Source organism: Lytechinus variegatus, chromosome 2 (assembly GCF_018143015.1).
Source record: "Lytechinus variegatus isolate NC3 chromosome 2, Lvar_3.0, whole genome shotgun sequence".
In the NCBI taxonomy this organism is placed as follows: Eukaryota; Metazoa; Echinodermata; class Echinoidea; order Temnopleuroida; family Toxopneustidae; genus Lytechinus; species Lytechinus variegatus.
This window is the reverse complement of record NC_054741.1, coordinates 33900781-33924079: the sequence shown is the minus strand read 5'-3', so window position 1 is coordinate 33924079 and position 23299 is coordinate 33900781. Positions and strand designations below refer to the sequence as shown.

At 35.8% G+C, this 23299-nt stretch overlaps 2 protein-coding genes across 2 annotated transcripts; both read left to right on the top strand.

Moving 5' to 3' along the window:
- LOC121407920 (PSME3-interacting protein-like) lies at nucleotides 1–6460 on the top strand. Its single transcript, XM_041599164.1, has 6 exons — nucleotides 1–108; nucleotides 3103–3214; nucleotides 3607–3705; nucleotides 4631–4752; nucleotides 5198–5325; nucleotides 5849–6460. The coding sequence occupies exons 2-6, from the start codon at nucleotides 3106–3108 to the stop codon at nucleotides 6147–6149; spliced, it is 759 nt and encodes a 252-aa protein (XP_041455098.1). The 5' UTR covers nucleotides 1–108; nucleotides 3103–3105; the 3' UTR covers nucleotides 6150–6460.
- Nucleotides 6461–15647: 9187 nt separating this feature from the next.
- Nucleotides 15648–23299, top strand: LOC121407919. Its single transcript, XM_041599163.1, has 4 exons — nucleotides 15648–15929; nucleotides 17929–18116; nucleotides 18444–18533; nucleotides 19553–23299. The coding sequence occupies exons 1-4, from the start codon at nucleotides 15699–15701 to the stop codon at nucleotides 19644–19646; spliced, it is 603 nt and encodes a 200-aa protein (XP_041455097.1). The 5' UTR covers nucleotides 15648–15698; the 3' UTR covers nucleotides 19647–23299.

The window sequence follows — 23299 nt, the reverse complement described above, 5'->3', positions numbered from 1 at the left end:
TGCAGAATGCATGGTTAATGAGGCTAATCAGATCAAAGTTCTAACGAAAGAAGAAGACTGAGGGGAATAGAAGATATAATTACATTTAGGATCAAAGTGAACGTCTTGGTAAGTGTTCAGGAAGCCATGGTTCATCAACTTCTGCGCTCCGGATGCCATACACTCGGCGCATGATCATGATAATGCTCCCCATAATGCCCAAGAAAAGGCCCGAAAAAGATCGAGACTCCGAGCTCCGAAGGCCGGCGAGCGCGAGCCGCGAGGAGCTCCACTGGATTCGCCTTGGATTCGCGGATCAGAGCTCGCAGATAGCCTTGCCTCTTGTCTTGACTCATGGCATATATTGTAGGGGGGGGGGGGGTCTTACTAATCATCACTGGTGGGTCAATTTACATGTAAGCACTTTGATATTGATAGCATTTAACTTGTTTAAAGATAAATCCACACATTCCCTAATCCCTATTTTTTTTTCGTATTATTTAATACTACTAGGCCCTATTACCCAAGGCTCCACATTAACTTTTTTTGGTGGTGGCCCGTTCGGGCCACCAAAACCTTCAAATAATTTTTTTTGGTGGCCCACTAATAATTTTGGTGGCCCGAAAAATATAAAGAAAAACATTAATTAAAAATGAATAAAACTGAAATATTCTGCAATCACCAACACGTACCACTATTCTTTGTACATCTTGTATGTAAATCGTGCTTGCTGTTATTTTACTTTGCTTATTTTGTGGTAATATATAAATTGTTCTATCATTGTAAATATGAAATGATTGAAAGAGAATAAAAGAATTGTATTGTTCCCAGGTTGTGTAGATTTTTAATCTCCGTTTAGACACATACTCATAATGGTAAAGTAAATAAATAGTGCATATATCAAACTCAGATAGATTTACAAAACAATGATTTTTCCTTTCTTCCTTTTTGATTGTAAAACCTAGATTATGCAGGCCCCAAATCCAGTTTATTTTCTCTTTTCCAGCATATTATAGCAGGAGAAAATCACATGCTGCAGAATTAGAACAATGTGTAAAAGGGGGAAATAAACAAAAATAATTTTTAGAATAGTATATTGAAAAAAGAAAACAAAAATTGTGAAAATGAATACGGTAAGTGAAATAAAACAAAAGAAAAAATGAAGAAAGAAAAAACAAAGAACAGGTCATAAAAAAAAATTTGAGAAAAACAAAAGAAAATTTAAGAAAAATAAATTAAAAAATGGGGAAAATTATTATTATTCAGTAGAAACATGTTCTTTAATCAGGCATTTTCAATGTGAAGGGGTATAAATGGTTTAATCACTGTGAAAAAAATGAAAGAAAAAAATAAAATGGCAAAAGTTATCTGGAACAGTGAGAAAATTCCTTCCCTATATTTGACAAAATGATGGAAAAAATTCACATGTCATATCAATGAAATGCCTTCCCAAAGTATTTACTTCCTTAAGAGTGGTTTAAGAAGTCATTTGTAAACAAGAAAGAAAGAGCGGCCTATTTATTTTTGGCTCAAAGAGACACAGCTTCGAAATAGACCAAATATCAACATACATACAAATGCACATATGGGACTGTGATGTACTCACCTATGTGTTTTATGTGTATTAAATGCATTTGGAAATCGGTCTTTTTGAGTCAAAAGAGAGGTCATAATTCCTCCTTTAAATGCTTGCAATTAATCAGGTTTCAGTAATATGGACTGTAGAAGGGCATTTCATTGGTGTAAAATGTGACTTTGACGTAGATTTCCAAAGTTCTGGGGAAGATTTCTTAGCAGTAACATTTCGTATTGCAGCTCCCTGGGTCTGAATATATAGTCTGCTCGCGTACAGCTAGCTGCATTGGTTTCATGCATGCAAAGCTCAGCCAGACAGCCGGCGCGGCCGGCTGAATAATAGTTACTGTATGCTAGCGGTAGGCCTACATACTGTCATGACTATGTAATCTTTGTGTGTGTGTATTTGTGTGTAGATTAACAAAAAAGGCGCATGCCAAATTGGCTTGCAATTTTAACTGTAGAAGGTTGATAAATGCATGCAAATTCGGGAGAAAAATTGCGCTACTTTGAAAATTATTGGTTGCCCGATTCGGGCCACCAAAACTTAACATTTTTTCAATAATGGTTGCCCGAGATGAATTTTTGGTGGCCCCGGGCCACCGGGCCACCGCTAATGTCGAGCCTTGTATTACCATTTGAAAAATGAGGATTAAAAAAATATTTTTTCTATCTTGAAAGTGGGGGAGGGGGGATGTACATGTATCCCCCCATCCACGGGATTTTCGCCAGTGCTACTAATACTAGAATTTGGCAACCAGTCGGTCATATTGACTGTTCTCATGAATATTCTTTACCTTTTTTTTAATTTCCATAATCATGAATACTGAGATGTGAATTGTGATCTGTGATTCATATTCAATTAATTTTCTGTTTATTCTGTTTTGACTTTGATGTTTCTGTTTTTTGTTCTTATTTTTGCTTTTTTTTTTTTTTTTGCTATGTTAATAGTACAGTGAGTGAATGTTTTACCGACCATCCTTGTATCATGGAACAAGCGCGTTTGTGCTTCAGAAAATAATTTTGAATACACTTTTTTAAATACTTTGTCTGCGCACTATTTTTCCAAAGGGAATTTAAATACAGAGGTGATGGAAAAGGACAAAACACATTTTCACAGCCTTTATTTTCTCAAACAATAAAATATGGTAAAAAAACTTTAGGTGGCGTAACATATTGTCAATCCACCAAATTAAAAAACATTGGAGTTTTCAGCACACTAATATCTTGGCTTTCTTTCTGATTCCATGTGTACGTTACCGAAACCCTTAGACAGAGCAAAAAATAAACACTAAGATCTAGAAACTTTTTTGCTTAGTCTATGAGTTTTGAGTTGAAATAGTAGTGTAATTGAGCAGATAGCTAACTGTCTCGAAGTGACAGTGGATTTGAAAAGAAGAAATCGGGGTTGATGGAATATACAGGTTTATAACTTAGTACTTTTTTTTCAAAATCGAGTGAAAAAGAACGATTCAAGGGATCATGATTATCAAGGTGAAATAATTTAACAACTGATTCCCATTTTCCTTGTTCCTTTTATCTTTTCAGATAATGGCAAGTTCAAATGTCAAAACATTTGTTTCTGAGAAGGAGCTGTCTGAGCAGCGACAACGTCGACAAGAAGAGTGGGATAAAGTTCGTACTGCAGACCAACCAGAAGGTTTGAATAATTTTTTAACATTTTCAATTTTCTTACATGTACAGGTATATTGTTCTGGCTTATTTGTTTTTGTTTTTTTAGGGGGATGATATTTCAATAAGGTGCACTTGTACCCACCAATTTAGAAAGTTTTATTTTGTAATATACTTTCTTTTTCATTCATAATTTTCTAAAACCTGTATATCAAAAACAGACCTTAATGTCCATCTGATAAAGTGACAATGTGAATTGACTATTTCATACATCTATAGTATTCATTGAAATTTAGCAATTTCATTTATTGACAGATTTTGACAGACAAGATAGAGGCAGTGGTCTGAAAAATATATTGCGTGCTGATAAGAATCAACAAAATTTGACACATAGAATTTTGTTCTTGTATCTTTTCATAGAATGTCCAGAAGAGGAGTATGACCCTCGCTCACTTTTTGAAAAACTCCAAGAGCAGAAAGACAAGAAGCAGTCAGAATATGAAGAGCAGTTCAAATTTAGTAAGTATTGGCGATTCATTGCAGTTTTAAAGGTCATCAGCTGTATAGAGAGGAAATGAGAAGTATTCTTTTTCTTGAGTGAAGTCCTGAAAAGGACTGTAGACCAGATGAGATGAGCTGAATATGGCTTGAGTAGTGATGGTTTGAGTAGAAGCAGGATGAAGTGAAGAGAGGTTACTCAACGTTTCAGGCAGGTTGACTGTCTTCTAATTACGTCTTTTCATCCTTTCTTGTCTTTCCATTTCAATTTTTCTGCTTCTACTTCCTTTCCCTTCTTCATATTACACATGGTGAACCATGAACCTTTTCCACGTTGAAGACAAAGTTATTGGTAATGTAAAAGGTCACCGAATCATAGTCATAAGGCAGGTAAGAGTGACAGGGATATGATAAGATTTTCATGTATCAAGATTGAAGGTCAGAAGCTATAAATGGATTGATCATTGACACATTGATTTGGATATAGTTTAATGGAAATCTTAGTTGGAAAGTCAATTATATAAATGAATGGTTCATCCTCACAATCCATATAGATCAAGCCACATCAAACTAAAATACAGGATAGTTTATCAGATGACTTTGGCAATGGTATTTTATTTATCTTTATTTATCGTGATTCAGCCGTTTCATTTTGGATCTGCGTACCCGGATGTTGCAAAGTTGGTCTGAAAAGTTGCTTGATACTTAAATGAAAAAAGTCCTGAAATGACACAGCACAAACATATCATGTTACAGATTTATCGCTAAAAATGTTTAGGGGGCATTTTAGCCTCACCCCCTGTCCCAGTCTTTTTTGGGTGAAAGGAGTCAAGATGCATGAATTTGTATATTTTTAACATTTAACTTAGGATTATCCAAAAGTACTCTAGATGGTTATTTTTGATGTGCTGTCAAACCACTGTTATTCACTTGTATCCTCTTTCAGAAAACATGATAAGGGGAGTTGATGATGAGGAGTCCAAATTCTTGAATGAAGTTGCTGAAAGACAAATGAAGGTTCAGGCTCAGAGAATGTCAGAAGAGAAGCAAATCATCAATGAATACAAGATATCCTTTACATCCTGCTGGCTTATCAAATTGTTGACTTTACATTGCATAGGAGAGTTGATATTTGTGAGACACAATGGTAATAGCTGCATAAATATCCAGTCTAATAAGTGTTAATTATTTTTTCAAAATTTTTAAAACCTTTTTAGGTTTTTTTTTTAATTAAAGTTAAAGTAATGAAGTTGTAGCAAACGATGTAAATTCCATAAATTCTATAAGATCTCAACTTGATCTACCCATGTAGTCAAAATATCATCAGATGCATTATTTCATACATGTTTCTATGAAAAAAATCTCCTACAGTTATCAAGAACTGTACGTGTAATGTTAAAGAAATAGGAGTCAATGGAATTTGTTTCAATTTACATGTCATATGGGGCTGCAAGGTTGCCAGTAATTCATAGAGTGATACATGTAGTTTAGACCTTGACTAAAATTTGAATACGAATTAGTCGTGAACAGTACAGTACCAGTGACAAGCAGAGAGGCGTCCCAGTCAGGTGAAAGGAAAGTACAGACAGGAAACAAGAGAAGTCAAGCAAGTCTCTTAGCTGGTGCAGTCAAGAGAAAGAGGTAATAACACAGCCCAATCAAAGTAATATAGTAATCAAATGTGATATCATTAATTTTTTTTTGTGGGGGGAGGGGTTCAGCATTTTCATGATCAGATTTTGGTAGAGCATGATGGAACGCCTCCATACACCAAATTTCTCATGAATCTGTTCATTATGGTGCAAGATATAGGAAATTTATTACAGATCTAACCATTACATTTTTTGGTGTATTTCATATGATATTGTGATTTCTTTTCTCCCCCCCCAATAAAATTCCTCCCCCCCAAAAAAAAATAACTGGGACGTGTAATTGCAAAATCAAGAAAAACTCGGAAAAATTACTTTTATGTCATTTTGTAATACTAAAATAATTTATATATACTCTAGGTTCTATCTCATTTTAGTTTTCTATTTTTTTCCACTTATTTCAACCCCAATAAAATAAGATCTAAATAAAGTAAAACTGAATTATCATTGAAAAAAATTAATTTGAATCAACAAAACTACTTGAGTTTAAACAGACATCTATGTATCATTTCCAGGCCACCTTCTACAGATGAGTCCAAATCCCCTGAAGGCCCTGGAGCCACAAGCTCAAAGAATAATGGATCCTCTAAAGCAACAGGAACTTCGTCATCTGACGACAGCTCTAATGATCAAAGTTCAAAGGACAGTACTGGTGAAGTTCAAGGAGTGCAGTGTATTGCAGTTCTTCCAGGGATTGGGTCATATTCAAACAGCAGCGAAGATTCCGACTCGGACAGTAGTGATTCAGAAGGAGTGGAACTGATGAAGACAGTGTTCCATAAAGGCACATCCAGACACAAATGTGATTCAAAATGATTATGTGTTTCCACAGGAAACATTTGTAATTCAGACTTGAGCTCCTGTTGAAAAGGCATCTTGAACATCATTCATGCTTAAATACAGAGCACCGAACAATTTTTTTTCTGAATCAGATGCTAGCAGGCTTGAGATATAAATAAGGGGTTGAAAATAAGCTCTGGTGAGTAGAAATATTTTATCCGAAGTTTGAATTTTCACGCCCCAAAGAATGTAGGTGGTTTGTGAAACCTTCCTGTATTTATGCTCTCCACCTAGTCTGCTGTGCAAACCCTTTCCCCGAGTAAACTGGTCTGAATAATCAACCTACATGTACAATGACTTGTATACTGTAGGCCCTAAACAGCAATTTTGATATGTCTTAGTCTTGTGTGAAGACCCACTTTATTAAAGTTTTAATCAGGGTCTGAGCCTGTAGACCACAGTGGGCCAGAATAGATCCAAAGTGCACCCAAAACTATTATTTACACATGTGTATGGTCAAATTTGGTATGCAGGAGCAATCTCTTTCAGTCAGTCAGCAGGTCCTCAAAGAGTAGCTTTATTTATTCCAGGGATATTCAATACTAGAGAGGTTTCACATATTTAATTAGCTTGGCGCAGACCAAAACACCTCTTTTAGTTCCGTCATTGCTGCTCTAATCATAATTTTGATATTGTAAAGAGGAAGAATCATTCTTTCAGGTCATGCCAGCGATGATAATGTACATGTATACAAGCAAACCACAACAACAACAAAACAAGAAAAGTCTGTGCTCGGAGTACAAACTATGCAGTTAATGACAAGGAGTACCACCCAATCAAAGAGGGCGCCCTACCAAGTATTGGTAATAGTAAAATACAAGTAGGTATTTCAATTCCTGGGGTACAGTGATCTCGAATATGTAAGTGGATACCAGAATTCGCTATAGTGACTCTCACTATAGTATTTTCCCAAGCTGTTAGCAATGGAAGTTTGCAAACTAAAGCCATCAAATCATTCTGTAATCCGTACTATTAGCCCTTTATTCAAACAAATATCTTCAAAGGCCTTTACATTCTTGAAAACTCTTGGCCATGTTCCGATCGATTGTATTTCCTGTACCTTGTTTAGGTTCACCCACTTTGATTCCCAGCTCTTCCTTGAAGCAATCATTGATCACTTGCTTTTTCGTGTGGATCACTTTCTTGTGTTCATTCAATGATCTACGCCATTTATTTATCTCCGTTTTGTTAGCAATGTCAAGCAGTCTTGAAGCACCTGATCATTTTATAAAGAAGAAATACGCTATACATGTAGGTCTTTGGATCAGAGCAAGACATTCTACCAGATTGTTAAACTGTATTTGAGTCTCATGGCAGATATTTCTGTACATCTCGTGGAAGATTTTGTTTTGGTGAGCACGTTGAATAGCCTTTCTGGTCCACTATGCTGAGATGGAGTTCGCATTTGACCATCACATCTGTGATTGTATTCAAGTCTGCTTCTTTAGTAATCCATGGATCCATGGATTTTTGGCAGAGTGTTTCTTTTGATTAGATAATTGTGACGCCATCGGTGCATGCTTATCACATATTTTACTGAACAACTTTAAAAACATGACATATGCTTTGTTCACATCTTTTTGTCTAGAGATGATATCCCATATAACTTCTGCTAGATATCTCTGAAACTTGTCTTGATCATAATTCTTATAACTGCGGAAAGTCATTCCCTCATTTCCCATTTGTTTACCTTTAAAGTTGCAATGTTAAAAAACTACAAATATAGGAAAAAGGATCTGACAAATCTGTTTCTTTTACACCTGCATGAGTTTTAAAAGTACTAACGATTGTGTATATATGATCAATCAAGGAAGAAGTTAGTCTTGTAACTCTGGTGGGAGTTGTAATAAGTTGTTTTAAACCAAAATATTGCAAAGTAGTTTTGAATTTTTGGTATTTTGATGATCATTTAAAAAGTCAATATTTAAATCACCAGTCATAATGCACTTTACTTTATCAAGCTTAAAAGTTGACAGAACATCAAGTAAGCTTTTTTCAAATTCACTGATATCAGTGTTTGGTCTACGATATATTATGCCCATAAAGAATCTTTGAAATGAAACCAAAGACTTTCTGAACTTGCCACATCAAAATTAAGAACAACATATTTTAAAGATGAATTGATGTAAGCTCCCATTCCTCCTCCCCTCATATTACCTGTTCTACACTTAACCTCAAGATTGTATCCACCTATAAAGCCAAGTAGCTCTTTGTTACATTCCAAACCTCTGATAGAGCAATGATATCAAACTTCGAATCCAAATTATCATAAAGTAAGGATAATCCATCAAAATTTGTCTGCAGTGATCTAATGTTAACATGAGTCATACTAAATGAATTTGCAATATGTCTTCCTAGGATATTATCAATTAAATCTGGGCTTAATGCGTAAGAAGAAACTTCAAAATTTGAGTCTTCAGATTCCTTAAGTAGTTTGAAGTGTCCCTGGCAACAACTGCATATTTAATTTACAATATGGAGCTTAAAATCTCTGTAGCCGATTTCGTCTAGTCCAACTTCAAAGAGATCACCTGGGGTTCTTATAGCTTTGAACTTAGGTACCATCATCCATTTTGCAAATTATTGTCCCTTGCATTAGTTGCCTAGTTGATGCACTTATTACTCGTGGAGCTTTCTTTGCAGCCATGAATACAGATTAGCGTAGGGTGGTCAAATCTTCATTTATAAAAAGTCCTTTGTAGCGATCCTTTCCCTTGAGCTTGAACCGAGCATCAAAAAGTTTATCTCTCTTCCTCCTAGTTACAAACCTGACAATGGCTTGCCTGGGTTTTCCGTCTGTGCGCTGCCTACCGAGTCGATAGCACATTCAGATGTTGTATTGCTTTATCTCCACACCAATATCTTTGGCCATGCCACATACTTTTTCAATGAGGCCATCATCTGTCTCCTCCTCACTCTCAGAGAGGCTGAGCAATCTTAAGTTTTCTTACTTCAGTTCTTGCTGCAATTCATCCCGTTTAAACTACATGCGCAGCAGAGAGGGATTGATAATGTCCCTTAAGCTTGTCATGCAAGCATCACGAACAGCCTGCACTATTGTTGGTAGTACAGCTTTAAGAGCTGCATGCCTCCACTGCAGTTTTAACTATGTTGGAGATGTCGTCATGGTTACCTCCTGCCCCTATCTGCTCATCGTCTAGCTGATCCATGATTTCCTCAAGGTTTATGTAAACACCGTGGTCTGGGAACCTCTCTTTTTACCCCCTTATCAATCTTAGGTGATGGAATTCGACCTTGCTGAGCTTGCTGATGGGATTTCCCTGATGGACTCTTTCCACTTCTAGTTGTACGGCACATGCTCAATGAACAGTGTATTGAAGAAGAAAATTTAAAGATGAAAATCGACAAATGCAAAAAAAACACAAGTTCTTTTTATCCAAACAAAGTGTTGATGATCTAGTAGGTTCCTGAGCTTAAAGTTATTACTATGCAAGCATAACAATACCTATAACAGTGTTAAAACATGAAGAATTTGGGGTTCACATGTGAAGCATGCCTATCACAGTCACACCATCTTTATTTTACATCTTAAGTTATATCCAGAGCAACATCCATAGTTTTCTAACTATCAATTTCCTGCCTTTTTGATGCATCTTCCTCCTGGATTAGCTACGTAGTATCTTTCGCAATTTAAAGGCAAAGATGTTGACAGGATTCTCCTACAGTATCTGATCATCCCTTTTCAGTTGTAGAGGAATCACTGTTGACTGTTGTGCGTTACAAGCTATCAACTGTACTCTCTTGAGTAGAAAAACTGTTGATTAAATTTCCTCTGACTTGATGAGCCATCAAATTCATGCTTGCAAATTAACTTGCACTGCACATGCTCTAGACCCTCTACTATGTTTCTTATTGCTTTTTTATCCTTGATGATTCTTAATGCTGTATGGTCAAGATGATTCTGGAGAGGAATCTAGACAATGTTTGCAGGATGATGGCATTTTTTTCTCATTGCTGACAATCTGACGTTCTGGTGATGATCGTTTCAACGTGTTTGTTTCTACAATGCATGATAAATCTTCATCTGGGGTGTATCTTTTAGGCATCTTGTCTTATGGCAAGTTTCCTGATCTTGACAGGTCGAGATGGGGAAATCATAGCTAATTTCAGATCATATTTCAGAGCTGGGTTCTTTTTGGTAGACTCCTTGTGATGCAGCAAACGTTAGTTCTTACAGTTCGATGTGACTCAACAGTTTTTGTCTCACCTGCGAAGCAGAGTGAGACTATAGGCGCCGCTTTTCCGACGGCGGCGGCGGCGGCGGCGTCAGCATCAAATCTTAACCTGAGGTTAAGTTTTTGAAATGACATCATAACTTAGAAAGTATATGGACCTAGTTCATGAAACTTGGCCATAAGGTTAATCAAGTATTACTGAACATCCTATTAAAGTTTCATGTCACATGACCAAGGTCAAAGGTCATTTAGGGTCAATGAACTTAGACCATGTTGGAGGAATCAACATTGAAATCTTAACCTGAGGTTAAGTTTTTGAAATGTCATCATAACTTAGAAAATATATGTACCTAGTTCATGAAACTTGGACATAAGGTTAATCAAGTATCACTGAACATCCTGCATGAGTTTCACGTCACATGACCAAGGTCAAAGGTCATTTAGGGTCAATGAACTTTGGCGAATTGGGGATATCTGTTGAATTCCCATCATAACTTTGAAAGTTTATGGATCTGATTCATGAAACTTGGACATAATAGTAATCAAGCATCACTGAATATTTTGTGCAAGTTTCAGGTCTCATGATTGAGATCAAAGGTCATTTAGGGTCAATGAACTTTGGCAGAATCGGGGGTATCTGTTGAATTACCATCATAACTTTGAAAGTTTATTAGTCTAGTTCATTAAACTTGGACATATGAGTAATCAAATATCACTGAACATCCTGTGCACGTTTCAGGTCACATGACCAAGGTCAAAGGTCAATAAACTTTGGCCGAATTGGGTGTATCTGTTGAATTACCATCAAAACTTTGAAAGTTTATGGATCTGATTCATGAAACTTGTACATAAGAGTAATCAAGTATCACTGAAAATCCTGTGTGAGTTTCAGGTCACATGATCAAGGTCAAAGGTCATGTAAGGTCAATGAACTTTGGCCATGTTGGGGTTTTTTGTTGAATAACCATCATATCTCTGTAAGTTTATTGGTCAAGTTCATAAAAAGTGGACATAAGAGTAACCATGTATCACTGAACATCTTGTGCGAGTTAGAGTAGTATTCAAAGTCAGCACTGCTGCTATATTGAACCGCGTGATGCAGGTGAGACGGCCAGAGGCATTCCACTTGTTTATACCTGCCTTTGGTTAGATCTTGTGGATAACTCTTCCCAGTCTTTAGTTGGTCGAGCCCCAGTAGTTTTTTTGGGACGCACATTTGAATCAACTCTTGATGATATTGCTATCATGCCATTCTTTTTACTTCTTGAGTCATGTTACATGTTTGCGATGGCTTATCTCTCCACTTATCCAGGCATTTGAACAAAATATCCTTCATGGATTCAGACATCTTAGAGAGTAAATCTTCAGGTAGGATAGATTTATCAAAATCATGATACATTTGGTATACCCGTAATACACATGATACTAATTTGGAAGGGTTTTATGATAGACTTTGTGAATATGTATGATATGGATGGAAAATGTGATTTCTTTGGAAAGTGCAAGTGGCTGCAGCTAAATTTGGTATCAGTGTAGCATGAAGTATTACATAGACCATCATGGTGATTTGAGCACAACAATCAACAGAATTTCGTGTAAAAAGTGCTTGTGAAAAAAGACTTAGAACCCCCATTATCATGTGGTTTTGTGCAAAATTACTTTTTGAGAGGTAATTTTTTTTTCTTTAATCTCTGTAATCACATAGAATTTGATGTATCCTTAATGAGTCATTTTCTTGTAATGAAAAAGTGAGTTATGATCAATTTCATAGGGATATATTGCTTGGGATATTCTACGGGTTCTTATCTTTGCTTAGAACATTAATAAAACAAAATTTGTTGCATAACCCAAAACCTATTCTGGTGCACTTTGCTCACCCCTGTCCCTCTGTGCACGGTCAGACTACAGTTTTCTATGCTGATAAGCATTTTAAGCAAATGTGTGGGATTCATCCAAATCCTCTTGTGGCTAAATGAATTGTAACACTTTCTGATACTAAGAATTCAATCACTTTATCTTCAAGTCAAAGTAAATATTGCACTATTGTTAGGAGTATACTGTTACTCTTATGATATATTGGTCATTTATTTTGTTACAAACTAGTTTGATAAATTAGTGATTTTAAGGACTAAAATGCCTTAAAGCAGATTTTATACATCTTTTCATGTTTCACTACAAGGAAAGGAAAACTTATATTTGCACCAAATCAGGGAAATGTGTTGTGGAGCAATCCAATAATGCTCATGAGACTTGGCTCACAAATAGGTCTTGGAGTGAAGAGTGCAAGACACGTTATTTGAGTGTGTCAGAAAATATGTTGCCATGGTAATGGCATATGATGTCCTGCCATTTCTTTTCATAAGGCCATTAACATGTACCTTCATGATATTTTTAGCTCTTACCAAGAAGTTTAGTTGTAAATTTTAGAATTCCTCTGCCAAGTTGTCGCACGAATAACTCCTTAGCCCATATTCTGAAGTCAGGTTTAACTTAAACTCAGGTTTAAAGTTGTGGTTTAAATATGGATAGCCAAGTTGCACATAAATCACTAATGGTAGAGATATTATTTTTCAGGTCGTTTGGCTCTCAAATCATTCATAATTGTCTAGGAAGTATAAATAGGTGATTGTGTTCACCATTGATGAATCAGGAAAGAGCACAGTAAACATAAAATACAACTTGATAAAAATTTTGACACTTTTGGCTTCCCATAATTTAAGCACAGAGTTAGACCATGTTCTATGTTTAACCTGACTTCAGAATACGGGCCATTATGTTAAAAAGTTATACTGTACCATTTGATTTGAAAGGAATTTATTTTTTTGTTCTGAACTATGTATAAAATGTATTACTTTGATGTTCTCAATATCATAATCATGTTTGTGATAAACTATTGGTCAACTGAGTGATTAAGTTTGAAATAACCAGTAGATGCCATATTAGCATGCTATGGCATCTTAAGGTTGCTTGACAAGAGACAAAAATCCTTCATGAACTGAATGGTCCAAATAAGAATAAAGTATTCATTATTATCTTTGAATTATGTGAGTGTAGGTTGCACACAGTTGCGATGAAACTTGATGAATAAATTTCATTTGATATATAGTTCGTTTAACTGGGGCCGTACGAGCTTGATAAGTCTACCATTAAAGCAGAGATATCGTCTGTTCATGCTACATGTAGTTCAGTCATTCAAATACATGTTGGTTATTCACAAATTTCTTCTACCACTTTTTTGGCTGTTTATATATTCAAGCTCAGTAATATACAAGATTTTTATTCCTAAAGGCTTGGCATGGGCCTATTCAACAACTTTGAGCACTCATATCTTGCTATAGCTATTACATATTGTCCTTAGAGCCTTCCTGCTATGGCTGTAGTTGACATTGAAGAAATGTTGTTCACAACTACATGTATAAAGCTTATTGGTAACATAAGTTTTAAAAGGTTATCAGTGATCATGAACACCTGTGATATACTAGTACATTGTAAATTTATTCTCCATGTTACTGGAGATACAGTTTATAGGTCAGTTTGAATGACCATATTGAATAAATAATCTAAATTATGAGCCTTTAGACATTTTACAGGAGTCTTGAATATTGGTAACACTTTTAGAATATGGGAGAGACATCCTCTGGTAAAGAAAGAATTTTAGATAAAAAGAATAAGACACAGATCCAGGACTTTAAAGGGGGTGCATTCTGTTCCAAAACGTTTTACAAGCATCAAGAGATGACTAAAAAAAGGTAATTACTCACAAATGACCGTGTTTGGACTCCAGAAAACAAAGCGAAAAAGAGGATCATTGGTTTGCCACACCTTCCACACCCCCATTCCCTGTATCTGTGTCTGAAACGTCTAAGGTTTACGATTCAGCCTGTGGCTAGTCCAAAAAAGATTTTGTCTTCACAACACTATAATTACAAAAAAAATTGCTCTCCACTAGAATATAATAAGATAATAGCCATACATGAACAAAGATCAAGCAAAACAAACAAACAAGACAAATTGATTTAAGACAAATTTGAGTTGTACAAAATACTTATTATCATTATTATTATTGTAGGAGCCCCTTGAGCACCTAGCAAGGTGGATACGTGCACTATACAAATCATATATTATCATTTTTTTATTCTTGTGATGATGATGATGATGATAAGGATGAGGATGATGGTGATGACGATGAGGAGGAGGTGGATGATGATGGGGATGATGATGATGCTGAAGATGATAATGATTATGGTGGTGATGATGGTGATGATAATGATGATGATGATGAAACTTTCTGGGAGAGAGGAGAGTATTATTTTGGGAGCTAGGTGAATTTATTAAAGGGACTGTAAACCAGTTAAGACGTGATGACTAATTGGAACAGAATGGGTCAAGGAGTCTTAGCAGCAATGAGATGAGATGAGGGGTATCAATGTTACAAGGCAGCTAGACTGTCAACAAAATAATTTATTGCTTATTGATTCACTCTAGTCAACTACAGGGGCCATGGAAATGGGGGGGGGGGGGGTTCTGGGTGGCAGCCCCCCATCCCCACTTTTTTCCCCAAACTGTGCATGTAGACAAATCTGATTGTGATTTTTTGCATTGTCAGCCCCCCCCCCCCCCACTTTCAAAACTGTTCGCAGCCCCTGTTTTGTCAAGTTTCTTCACCTTACATTGTACTACTGCTTGATGATATTTATAAACATTAATTAGCATATTGGGGTTTGTGTTTGTTTTGCTCTCCAGTCAGCTGCATATGGTATAATCATTATTCTCATCTGAGAACCAAAATTTGCACTTCAGATTTTTTAATTTTGCCAAATGTACCCCCTAAAATTTTTTGCTCATTAAATTATGCCACTATATATACCAGCTAGCTAGGTGTCACTGCTTGCATGCCCCCAAAGTTGCAACACTGGTGTAATACCTCTTTGAAGTGAAATTTTGTGACAGATATAGGCTAATTCTAAATTTTATCCCTTCCCTTTTTCTTTTCTTTGATCGTCCCATACATCTTTTTCTTTCCTAGGTCATATATGGTATATATATAATATATATATATTTTTTTTTTGGGGGGGGGTGGGCAAACCCCTCCAATCTGTATGCTGAATGAGGATAAAGACTGCCTGGGGCGGTGTTCTGAAAACGTTCTCATCTCAAATGTGATTAACTGGTCCCCGGCGAAAAAATTGGGATGTCATGGTTGTGGCATTTGACATCTCGACTCTTCTTTTTCATTTTTAGAAAATTTTACGTTTACGACACCATTTAAATTATCGACGTTTTGCTTTTATTTGTTGACATCATCTCCAAAGATTTTTTTCTGGTCGAGATGGCGGAGTTTTCTCAGGTATTTGAAGACGGTCTGAGGGCGAGGAATGTTTTTGTAGCTGACCAGTATAATGATGATGATGGTCCAAAACAAGATTTTAAGGGAGAAGAAGAAAAGTATGCTTTCACAGACGAATCTGGACCCGAAGAAGATCCATCATTGCCTTATGCGGGGAAGGTGTATCTGGCTCGCCGGAAGAAACCCGACACTTGGCTCACCACAATGATGGAGGTACGGTATGCGCATTGCTAGACAGCTGGCAGCCGTCTGTTTCGAGTTTTTTAAACATTTTTTTAATTTCTCCTCGTACACAGACGGCTCGCTATCGTGCAGCCACCATGGCATTAGTGGACTTGCAATGCAAAATCCCCCTGTTGGGGCTCAATTTTTGTCTTTGAATTTTGATAATTTTAATGAATAAAAAATTTGAAAATTAACGCGACCAAAATGCTAAATTAAATGATATTCCCTCTTGGCATTAATTGCCAAAAAAAGGGAAAAATCAAGTTAAAAGGAACAAAAACAGTGACTTATCTCGACTGTCGTGCAAATTCACTTCCCTGTTTTATCCGATCTTAACATATGGCCATTGACTTGAGTCCCTGTACTCACCCTGTAGGCCCTATTGAGTATTAGTATACGCTGGAGGCATCTGGGGAGTAAAAGTCATCTAGAATCTAATCTACGTACGGTAGGCTTACTCCCCACTGACGCCTGGGATGCCAAGCTATGTTCACCCACGTACGGGTACAAAACCTGAAACTTTCGCCCCCAAGATTTCTACTTTCCCTCTAAAAGATCTAGCCCTAAAACATGTACATGGGGTTCAATTTCATTTCCAACATTTCTGCGATATTGATTTCATTTTTAAAGAAGAATTCATTAAAATACCAAGAAAAATGTTATGAAAAGATGGGAAGAGCTTACGGCCGTGTTTACGTCGCCATCTTGATTTCTTTGTCTTCCGCTTGGCGACAGCACGCAAATCCTCTTTCTTTTAATTTACGTTTTGACACGTAGATGTGTGCATTCGGATTTATTACAATCAATCACTTGACTTAATACCGTACTGTCTGAAGGGCCAAAGGGGGAGGGGGTCATTTTGAGATGCTAGATGCATCTAGGCCTATATAAAAGTAGTTCACTAACATGAGTTTACTCTCCTAACATAGATATCTATCAATTATTGACACTAAGCATGCACTCACATTGAAATGCATGCAAAGTGGATGTGCCTTTGAGGAATATCTCAGATGGTCTTACACTACATCATGGACCATCAAGTCGAGTCCATAAAAATTGGACCGCCGATTTACAACTTCTTTTATTTTTTGTGTAAAAGTAAATATAATTGATGCAAAAAATATGAACTTATTCAACTTACCAGGCATCTAAGATGAACTCTAACGACAAGCAACCAAGTTAGTTTACTCTTCCACAGCTCTATTAGTCTTACAATCAATTTAAAACCCTATCTATTTCTTCACATGTGATAAGTTGCTCCCGATTCGAAAACATTGCATTCGCAATCACAATATATCTGCGGCCCACATACTTAAAGGTGAAGTCCACCCCAGAAAAATGTTGATTTGAATCAATAGAGAAAAATCAGACAAGCACAATGCTGAAAATTTCATCAAAATCGGATGTAAAATAAGAAAGTTATGACATTTCAAAGTTTCGCTTATTTTCAACAAAATAGTTATATGAACGAGCCAGTTACATCCAAATGAGAGAGTCGATGATGTCACTCACTCACTATTTCTTTTGTTTTTTATTGTTTGAATTATACAATATTTCAATTTTTACGAATTTGACGATTAGGACCTCCTTGCCTGAAGCACAAAATGTTAAGATAATGGAATTACATGTGTTCAGTGAGGAATGAAACTTCATTTCACATGACAATGACGAGAAAATAAAAATAATTCATATTTCATATAATAAATTACAAAAGAAATAGTGAGTGAGTGATGTCATCAACTCTCTCATTTGGATGTAACTGGCTCGTTCATATAACTATTTTGTTGAAAATAAGCGAAACTTTAAAATGCCATAACTTTCTTATTTTACATCCGATTTTGATGAGATTTTCAGTGTTATTCTTGTTGAATTTTTCTCTTTTTATTCAAATCAAGTTTTTGTTGGGGTGGACTTGTCCTTTAAGCTTAAATTGATGAACATGTTAGAATTCTGTACTGACCTTTTTTCTTCATTTTTTTCCTTCCAGATCCTGGCTGTAGTTTTGGTAGCATGCTTCATCTACTATTCCTACTACTACATGGACAACCTGCAGTTCCATGTGACGCATGCTTACGCCCATATGGGGCAAGCTCACGCGGCACACATGGTGGGTCAGAGATTACTCTGGGGTGAAGGCACCAAACAGGATGAAGACAAGGCCATGGAATGGTTCAGGTATCCATTCTCCTATACATGTAATATATGCATTTATTCTACAAAATAAGCTCTGGTAGTAGTTCAGCAGAAAATAATATGTTTACAGAAATGAACAAAACTTTTAAACAGAATTATAAAAGCTATAAATACTGATGTGTCTGCCAAACAATTTGTCAGGAAATGTATCATTATGTACCTAGAGATATGTCAGAGCAAAAGAAGATCAGAAAAATTACTAATAAATTCCTGTCTGCTCATAGCATGGATACAAAACTTTCCTCATTTATATAAAATATTTCATGATAAATATAAACATTGTCATCTTATTCAACATCCTTTTAACAGGGTTGCAGCGGACAAGGGTCATCCACATGCTTCTCATAACTTGGCCATAGGTCATCTTCACGGTTACAAAACTGATGTCAAAAGTAAAGAGTAAGTTGAAGTTCATGGACCTAGCAGTAGGTTTTCCTTCATCTTAGAACTTTGATAGACAGAAGTTTTTGCTGGGGATTAAGTCAGGCTGATTTTTTGTTTTTTTTTTACTGCTGGCCAGCAATTTTTTTGCAGAGCCTGATGGACTGATGAAATATAACCACTTTAAAACCTAGATGTCTCCTTATGGAGAATTGCATGTTTTATTCAAACTTTCACATGATTAATGTTTAATCACCAAAATAGGACTCTGAAATGAGAGAACTGAACAGCATTTCTCAATTTGCTTGAATTTATTGGCCTGTAGCGTTATGATACTGTTTCTACAATGTAGGGCACCTGTGTTTACTACACTTAAGCAGATACGATCAAGCATCTTTGATAATACCACATTTAGTCTTCAACTACTCAAATCTGGTCAGATTCCTTTCCCATAATCTGAGTAGTGTAGTCTTGTAATATTGTCTCATTTGTATGATAACATGCTAATTCACTGCTCTTATGCATTTATACCATGGTATTCATGTTGGTTTTTGATGGGCCCATCTTACAAAGAGTTGTGATTGATCTAATCAATCGTAAATATGGATGGCCAGCAACGTCAACATATAAAATATGCTAGTTTGTTAAAAAAAATGTCTAGATATGAATGTATATCAATAAATTCATTGATTTCTTGACAATTTGGTGTGTTCTCCATTGTTCACAAAGGTTATTTTACAAATTTCCTGTAAAAGAAATTATGACACTGATGAATATCCGTAGATTACGATTGATTGGATCGACCGTAACTCTTTGTAAGAAGGGGCCCTGTATTCTTGACAGTGCATTCATGTACCTGGCTGAAGAAATTTCACTACCATTTATCTGACAATTTTTGGGCAGTCGAGAATGGAAAAGAAGTATCTCCATTGTTTTGTTTTGTAAAATACTTTATGGTCAAATACTTGTCTCCTTGTACTTCTTGTTAGCATGGATTCGTCCCTAACTGGGCTATATTTCTTATATCTTTAAAACAGGGAAGCGAGAAATCTTCTGGAATTTGCCCGCGACAATGGTGTTCATGAGGCTCATGATGCATTGCACCGACTTTGTCCCCATGACCAGTGTTAGATTGAGGAAGGAATCCCGAGAGACACCATCGATGGGAATTTTATCAGTTTGATATCAGAGGAGCTTGATTGCAAGAATAAAATGTGATGTTCCTTGTAGACTGTCACTCTTTGATGTTTGATGTATTCCCTCAGTAGTTCATAGGTTTGGCATGGAGACTTTCATCAATTTTATGTCTTGGTCTGATTTTTCTTTCATGCTGAAAATAAATTTTTGAAGAAACGTACACATTTTGATGATAATGGAAATATATTATAACTAAATGTGTCTTCAGTGTTGTATGGCAGACTATCATAGTCCTTTTACAAGATGCCTTGCACTGCAGTTACCAAATATTGTCCAAATTACCATTTGATTTTATGAATGCAACAGTTACCATGGACTTGCCCAATACCTTTATATCTATTCACCTTGTCAACTATTTATTTTCTTCAAAGATAGGAAATTGTATTTCAACTAGATTTGTAAAAACATATTTCAGTGTGCTTTTGTAAATGTGTGCTTAAGTTATTGAATAGAAAATGGCAATTGCCTTACTTGTGTGAATTCTTGTCTTTCAATATCACCTTGACTTATAAACATTCCAAACTTAAACTAATTCTACTATTTATTATGCATTAGAAAAATGCATTTTTTTGCCTTTTCAGTAGCCTTTTATGTCATTTTTTACCTCGCTATTCATCTATGTTTTGAATTGGACTCACTGTAAATATTGAAAGTCTTTGTGTACGTTAGTAGAGTTCAAATGTTCAATTTAGATATTTAAACATTGTGCCATTTTACGTTATTATGGTTGAAATTTGGTTTATCAGTTGCCGAGGGGAAATTGCATCATGATTGTATGCTTGGATGTAACAAAATACTTTAGACCCCATATATTTTATATACAAGTATTCTCACAGTTCTAGACTGTCTTTGGAAGTTTGAAACAAGGGGCCCGTTGCATAAAACTTTTTACCTGAGAAAACTCGGGTTGTTTTTTACCAGAAATTCTCAAAAAATTTGCCCTGTTATAAAATCAATGGCAGAAATCAGACTAACCTGGCTTAATTTTCAGTTTTTACCAGAGTTTTCTCAGACTAAAAAGTTTTATGCAACAGGCCCAAGGTGTAAATTTAGACTTCGGTAGCGTTTCTTTTTGCATAAATGGCCATGTATCAAGCAGAAATTCTCAAAAAATTGATTTGTGAAAATGAAACCAACGTGAAAAACTACTATGTATACAGTACTACTGTATTGAGTAGTGCTATCAGATTTAAGATGTTTTATCAAGCACTTGTATATAGTCGACATCACAAATGTCTACAGAACAAAGTAAAAAAATCATTTCCAAGAAAATGGCTGCCATTTCGAATAAAGTTTCCATGTTTGATCACTGCATGGTAAAATGCACCATTCATTTTGAAAGGAAGGAGATATCTTGAATCTTCAGAGGTATGGACGCATCCATGAGTAAATGTTAATATAGACCAGAAACTAAACACTTGAAGATGTTAACATTTTGCCTGAGGAAAAAAGTAGAAAATTAAGGAAACCAAGAACAATTCATTAAAAAATGTGAATCAAAACCAATTTGGGATGAAATTTGTGTTTATATGACCATGGACTGCTTGAAATGTTGTCTGCAATACTGTGAAGCCTTTGTTAATGTTAGGAATTCATTTTGTTTGTCAGTCTGATATCCTATATTGCGTTCGGCAGTAATGAAGAGTCGCATAGTCATGTATTGTTGCCCACAATTATCTGCTTTCATCCATCCAAATTTATTCATCAGAATATACATTGAGTTCATTGTAGATTAATGTGCATTTTCGTGTTTGTTGGAAGTGAACCTCCTACATGCAAAAGTATGTATTTGCATTTACTTTTAAATGAAGAGAAAAATTCAGGTGGCAAGTCACTGCTCCGTCCACAATGGCCTGAATTAAAAAAAGGTGGTTTTGACCAATACCATCAGTTGAACCCATGGTTTACGCAGATTTCCTGTATAAATTATGCATAATTTACCAAATATATGAAAAGATCTCCAGTTCTGATGCACCAAATTGACGCCTGTTGCCTGTATACATGTACATACCATGTATTCATATTGAGATTTGATAAGTGTTATATTTGTTTTGTGACATGAAACCAATTTAAGGTTCTGAAATATTCAGTCACCATGTATTATAGAAGTGTGCAATAGATTTGTTTTGTTGTTTTTTCTTGTCTTTCACTGCTGTATATATCATAGCAATGGTTTTTATTACCTTAAGGCCTTTTTGTTCATGCAATAATTTAAAAAGGGGAGTGATCAACTTTCATGTATAAATATATATATTCATATATATATCCAGATTGGAGATCCTCACAGACACCCAAATTGGCAACTGGAATGTAGTAAATGGAACTTGAGATAATGTGTTCATTGGTTTCAATGGGGACAATATTAGGGACCAATTTCACTTTTCATTTACATGTCTTTCCAATTTGTATTCAAATATTCATGAATGAGTTATACAATGTACTGGTATTCAATATGTCCATTGATAAACTGAAACCAGATTTAGTTCCAAAGATATGTTTGAGCATGGGTTTTAACAGACACGTTATCTATCAGATATGGTTATTTACATTTGGTACAAAATTTTAACAAGAAAGAGCAATGCCATATACCTTAGAGTGCTCACCAATGTCAGCTCCACAGCCCTTTATATTGAAGGGCACTACAAGCTCTAGCCCGCAGTGGAATTCCTGCCATTGGATCATGGGCATTTCCCTTTCACTAAAAGTCAGAGATTTATTGTAATTTTTTGTTTAAAATAATGCAATATTAAATCATGATCTTTATGGAAAACCAATTAATGTTTAATTTGAGTTCTGACACATTCACTGTAAAATCATATTTCTTGGCAAATATAATGTGAATGTTGTATAGAGTTAGCAGTAAATTATTTATCATTTTAGTAGGTATGCCATGAAAATACAAATTAAAATGTTGCACCCTGGCTATGGATCTAACCATGGGGGGGGTCACTTCCATTCAGTGGAAAGGATCTGTGAAAATAAAAACCCCAACAAACAGAAAAGGGGGTATTTTTCAGGGATAGGAGCGGAATGCGGCAAATTATGTGCAAAAAACTTTAAAAATGGGGAAAACACCCCGAATCATCTAAAACATGAAAAGGGTATGTAATTTGCATGGACTGTAGCAAGACCCACCTGTGAAGAGAAAATCCTTTATGTGACCTCGATAAGTTGGAAATGGAATACCTAGTCCTGCATATATTTCAAACCAAACCCACATGCACAGTGCATAGTGAAATGGATCCTGGTTTAGGCTATGTCAGAATGATTGATGAAATCCCTAATAAGAGTGAGCAAATTTGGGCCAAGTGGCCTGTTCTTCAATGAGAGTGCATTATTTAGGACTATTTTCACTGAAGCCGTCCACTCTTCAATGGAAGAGAACTCCCCCCCCCCCCATCCAGGAACCGTATGAGTAGTTTGAGTCTTGCATATGTACTTTGGAATTAGCTGAGTTATACTGGTTTTAAGATCAGTTTATTACAAGGACAATAAAACTTTGTTATTGATGTTGTTATTTGAAGTATGCTTTCCACAATCATAAATTCATGTGTGTGTAGAATTTGAAAAATGCAAATAAATATTCC